This window comes from Phascolarctos cinereus, unplaced genomic scaffold, assembly GCF_003287225.1.
Source record: "Phascolarctos cinereus isolate Bilbo 61053 unplaced genomic scaffold, phaCin_HiC Scaffold_2;HRSCAF=192, whole genome shotgun sequence".
Classification (NCBI taxonomy): Eukaryota; Metazoa; Chordata; class Mammalia; order Diprotodontia; family Phascolarctidae; genus Phascolarctos; species Phascolarctos cinereus.
The window spans coordinates 395,657,491-395,663,490 of record NW_027555625.1 but is presented as its reverse complement, the minus strand read 5'-3'; the positions used below and the strand labels follow the sequence as shown (position 1 = coordinate 395,663,490).

Below are 6,000 nucleotides of genomic sequence, written 5' to 3'. Positions count from 1 at the left end.
TGATTCAGTACTCGAGTTTTGAAGGAAGGGAAATTCTGTGAGCCATGGTGAGGTGCAAATACATCTAGACATAGGACATTCTGTGCAAAATCATGGAGATACAAGATGGAGTGCCATATAAGGAGGTGGAGAGAAGCAGCAAGAAAATACGTTGTCTGAAGTGCAGAATGTGTAAATGACTGAAACATGATCATTGCCTCATAGCTGGAAGGAATCTTAAAAGTCATCTACTCCAACTTTTTAATTTAACAGATAAGGAAACTGAGTCACAAAGAGGTGAGGTGATGTGTTCAAAGTCACTCAGGTAATAAAGAGGCAGAGCTGAGGTTCTAGCCAGGGAAGAGAATTGAACCAGTGTCCTCTCACTCCCACTCCAAGCATTCTTACCCCTGTAATGCCACATTGCTTTTTGTGAAGCACAATTCCAAATATAAAAAGCTTAGAAAGGTGAAGAGGAGGGTATCAGATTGTAAAAGACTTTAAAAGTCCTTCAGAGGAGTTTATATATTATCCTAGAAACAGGAAGGAATTGATTAATTGCTCATGTCTTGAATAAGCTGATTAATTTACACACACACACACACACACACACACACACACACACACACACACACACAAAACCTGTTCTAAGATTATCTAAATTGGTGACAATTTTCAGTGAGTCATTTTTCAAATATATTTAAGAAAAGTTGCATACAAAATCATTGTCAATATAGAGGAAGAAAAAAAAGGCTAAAAGCCTGTTCTATTAAAGATAGGGCTGATATGTCAAAGAAAGTACATTTGGCTATGTCATATCACATCACATCATACCATATCATATCACATCAATCACATCATATGTTATCACCATATCATGTTTTATAATGTCATTCAAATTATGTATCATATCATGTCAGGCCATTTGATGCAAGGTATTGTCATATTAGGTTATATTATGATGTATTACATTATGATACACTACAATACTCTACCCTACTATACTCGACTCTATTCTACCCTACTTTAACTTATCTATCCTATCATCTTATATCATATTATATTATATTCCATTGTATTTCATTGCTAGAGGTTTGTTTTGCTTTTTTTATATTAAGTTGTAACATAATATGACATGCCATGCCATGTCATCCCATATGATGTTGTATATCATATTATATTATGGTATGGTATATTGTACTATGTTGGATTATTTTAAGTCATATTACATTAAGTTATACTGTCATGGTAAATTATGGAGTATTATAGTATAATATTTATTCTACATAATATAATATTATATTAATTACATTTATTATAGCAAATTATATAGTCATTTTATTATATTTTATAATATTATGTTAATTTCTATTCCACTATATTCTCTTCTATTCTATTCTTAATGATCCTTGCTTGAATCCATGCCAAAGCATTAGTTTGACAAATCAAAAATAACCTTCATGGATTCATATTTACTAGAGAAATACATCTAGAGTCAGGATGACTACTTCTGAATCCTACTTCTGAATTGTGTGATGAACATGGAAAACTCATTTAAATTCTCAGGGTCTCAATTTCCTTATCTGTAAAATGAGGATAATAATATCTGATAATACCTTACCTCATAGGGTAGCTGTGAGTATTAAATGAGAATGAGGAGAGAAGAAAGAAGAAGAAGAAGAAGAAGAAGAAGAAGAAGAGAAGAAGAAGAAGAAGAACAACAACAACAACAACAACAACAACAACAACAACAACAACAACAACAAGAATAAGAATGAGAAAAAGAAGGAGAAGAAGGGGAAGAAGGAGAAGAAGAAGAAGGAGAAGGAGAAGGAGAAGGAGAAAGAGAAGGAGAGGAGGAGGAGAGAGAGGGATACATATTTAGAGAGATTTTGGATGAGATTTCTTATGCATAAAGAGATATTTTAGGATGTGTAATGCTTGTGATGGTTAAATTCATCAGTGGAAAACAATTTTTAAAAGAGATCATGTAATGTTTTCAGTGGATACAGAATCATAATTTCTGAGACCATCAAAAATTTTTATATATTTTTTAAACTTTTCAACCATACTATAAAGCAAAAAAAAAATCATGTTTTTAACTCTTTATGTCTTTTTCTTTGCCTAATACAATAGAAGGCATACTGGATTTGTAGTCAGAGGACAGTTGGTTCTAATTGTGACAATTTCTTAGGCTATCCTCAATTCTTTATCTCCAAGTTAAGGGAACTGGATTGCAAAACTTCAAAGGACTTTTCCTTATCTAAGCCTATGATCCTAAGAACTTATGCACTTAATATGATTTTTCAGTAATTACTGAGAAATTGAAAGAATTAAACAGTAGGACGTATGCTCCCTGAGGACAGGCACTATCTTGATTTTTGTCTTTGGATCCCCCAAACACAGAAGAAAATGAGATTTTCTTGTCAAACACTAAAGTAGCTCATAACTGCTGAAGAAAACAAAGTAAACAATTTCATTTTGTTATTGAATAATTTTAGCTTTATTATTGTAATAGAATTACAGTCTGACATAAAATAAAGAGCTTTTGCTAAACTCTGTAAAGCAATGCATGCGTCTGCCATAAACAACTTCCATTAGTTTTAGGTTTTATTGCCACATCACTGCACTGAGGTGCAATAAACATTCAATGTCATCTTTAAAATTATCCCAGGAGTAAACAGGAACTGTCCTCTATAAGAGTGTACCATTATTTTCAAGGAAGACTTACTAGTGTTACATGGTTTAGCAAAGCACTGTAGAAAAGCTACATAAAATATCCGGTCTTCCATAAACTGTGCAATCAATTCATACAATAAAATCCTATCCACATATACTAACAAACAAAGAGGTCATATAATGCCATCATTGCATAGCAAAAAGCAGACTACTTAAGTAATATCCATATCTATTGTGCAAAATGCAGACCAAAAGTTAGTTGGGAGTAACTTGGAGCATAAAACGCTCTAAATGAACACATTAATTTAACACTGAAAAAGAACAAGATTAAACAAATACAGAGAAGTTAAAGAGCCATATTTTTATTGTGTGTGTGTTTTTATGCATATATCTACACATGATAGCAGAAGGTGAGACAAGACATCCTTGGGTTGATTTCAGATTAGCTTCTCAAGTTTAAGCAGAACCAAATCTTGTGTAAGTTGAACATTCTGTGTATGTGTGTGTATGTATGTATATACACATGTGTACACACACATCCACACTAGTAATTTGTTTTGTCATTGGAAAGAAGCTTTCAGAGCAAAGATGATCAAAGGTGGCCCCACATTCATGCCTGATGCTCTACTGTCTCAATGAACATTTCTGCTAAAGTTTCATGTGGTGGTATTTAAATGTATTCTGAACATGGCCCGTAAATTCTAGATTATTGAATTTAAATATCTTCAAAACTCTTTTCAATCAAATACAGCACTTCAAAAATACCTGCTACTTAAATGTTTATCTCTAAAACCTGTCAGCAGTAATGAAACTGACTAGAATTATTTCCTAGGGAATAATAAATAGTATACCTGCAAAATGGACATTGTATACTTAAAGCCCTTACGTAGTGTTCCTACAAAGATATTGCTACAGTAAAAATGAAATGTAGTAAGTTTACTCAATAAAATCTATTTTCTGTACATTCTTTTGCGTATGATGTTTGTTTCATATTGAATGCTACATATATTACATCACTTATCGTAACAGTTATGTATCAACAAATACAGCAGTAATATACAGATGATTTTGTAGCTGGAACAATTTTTTTAAAAGTTTATTTTCTCTACCACACAGTAGCCTAAATTTGAATATTTCTCTATAACTGGAGCAGAAAGTAATTTCCTCACTACTGTGCATCAGGTATTTTTGAAATTGCCAGCTTTCTCTCCATCTGTATAATTCCAACCAATATCTTCATCTTTTATGCTTTTACTGATTCCTATATCCTCTTTTATATGCAGGCTCTAAATATGTTTCCACAGAAAATAACAACATATTAAGACCTAACAGAGGTGAGCCCTGCACAGTATTTTAAGAACACAACTTTAAAAAAGTAAAAAAAAATGTACAATCTCATGCCATTTATTTACATATATTAAATACTCTGTTTTTGTCTGCTATTCATAAATTTCAGTCTAAAGCTTTTAATGTACTGTTATAGAAAATAATACATTCAACATATCTAGAGCTTGCAAAATACTTTTTTTCGCCCCCTCTTAAAACATTTTCAAGACAAGAAGCAACCTCTTTTAGGACCTGGGTTCTACTGGGATTAGAATTTTCGGAAAGGGGAAGACTTCACTCTTTTTTTCATTCTACTGAGTATACTATTGACATGATGTCTCATCTAGACAGCTTGCTACAAACAATGACAATGAATGACAGATTGAAGCATTCATCAATGCACCTTAGAATATGAAATTTCCATGTATTTTCAAAATAGTATTTACCTCTATAACAATATATTTGGGGGTTTAAAAATAGAATTACTGTAATAACATTCAGAAGTTGGAAAACTCAAAAATCAAATCCTTCCTTCATTTCAATGAACAGAAGAGTAAATACATTATATAGTCTATGCAATAAGGAAGTAAGATTTTTTTTAACTTTTAAACACTTTTTTTCTTAAACCTTTTGCATAAAAATATTTTGACATATATAGTATCTCTGTTAGGGAATTTGGCAATATAATATCTACATAAAATTTGGTGAGATTATTGAGTATTTTTCATTACTCCTTTCATTTTCCCTCCTTTATTCTCTCTCTTTCTCTCTCTCTCTCGTTCTCTCGCTCTCTCCCTCTCCCTCTCTGTCCTCTTTTCTATGTTTTTGTGTTGTTTTTTACTTCCTCTCTCAAAATCCAGTTTCCCAGGTATATTTACAATAAAGCTTTGGATTTAACATACAGGGTTTCTTGTTCTGTTATGATTTATTTTTAAAATAAGGAAACCTTCAGTTTCTTTAAGACAGAGGCAATGAAGCAAATGGGAATTACTATGTTGAGAACGGAAGGCAATTCCCAGTGTGGAAAGACTGAACAAGACCATGTAAGTTAAAGTGACTATTGATGTGGGTTGGGGGCTTTAAGCTGAGGCTCTCTGTTTAAATAAGTAGCCCAGTAGACTAGGTTAAAGATTCCAAAAAGCAATGGGAAAGCTATTCTTGACAGTCGGTCAATTTTGCTGACACTGTTAAAAGTTTTCTTGGGCTCTGGTGGCTTTGTTTCAGGTTTGACTTCTTTGGGTTCTATCGTTGCACTTTTAGCAATGGTGGCTAACCCAGGATCCCCCCGAGCGATGTTAGAGGTGTAGCTGGTTGCTGTGGCAGCATAGGTATTGTTTTTCTTAATGAGAGGATCCTTCACTTTCTTTGGCTGGAGAAAAGAGGAAAACAAGCATTGGCTTTAGTGTTTTCTTTTTTATAAAATAGTATAGACTAACCCATAAATCAGACTCTAACCAGTCAGTGATTTATCTTAATATATAAAGCATAGAAGTTCCAGTTTCCCAGACTTTATTCAGTTTTCATGCTGATTCCAGAAAGAAGAGGAAACACCAGCTCTAGCTTTCAAAGTAATAATGATTCCAGCTAGTATTTTTATAGTATCTTGTGTCTGTTACTTGTCTCAAAATGACTACAATCTCTGAAGAAGTGAATTTTTTAAAAAGTCATTGGACAAAAATGTCAATGAACAAAGCCATGGGATCCAAAAGATGCTTAACACATTACACATAAGTAATTCTAAAGGACAAACAGCATCAAAGATGTCATAAAAAAATTGTGAAAGAGATGATGGACTGGTCATGTGGCAAGAGCTTAACTACTACACAGTCTTTGTATTCCATAGGTATCCATGTGAGATGTCAAAAGATAGCAGAAAAAGTCCAACCCACAGGACATTGGAGTGGACTTCTGTAAAGGACAGAAATATGTTGTGATCCTGCACAAAACAAGAGCAGGAACGGAAGTATTGTGATCTGAATAGTTTGAAGGAATGGTAGCATCAGTGAGATGTTATGT

General features: G+C 33.0%; 1 protein-coding gene across 3 annotated transcripts in view; it reads right to left on the bottom strand.

The window, feature by feature from the left end:
• Positions 1 to 4,745: 4,745 nt before the first annotated feature.
• Positions 4,746 to 6,000, bottom strand: part of GABRA1 (gamma-aminobutyric acid type A receptor subunit alpha1) — a 71,872-nt gene continuing 70,617 nt past the window's right edge. For all 3 annotated transcript variants that reach the window (XM_020992416.2, XM_020992418.2, XM_020992419.2), the window contains exon 10: positions 4,746 to 5,353. In XM_020992416.2, the coding sequence (XP_020848075.1) occupies positions 5,042 to 5,353 (312 nt within the window). In that variant the 3' untranslated portion in view covers positions 4,746 to 5,041. The remainder of the gene's footprint in view (positions 5,354 to 6,000) is intronic.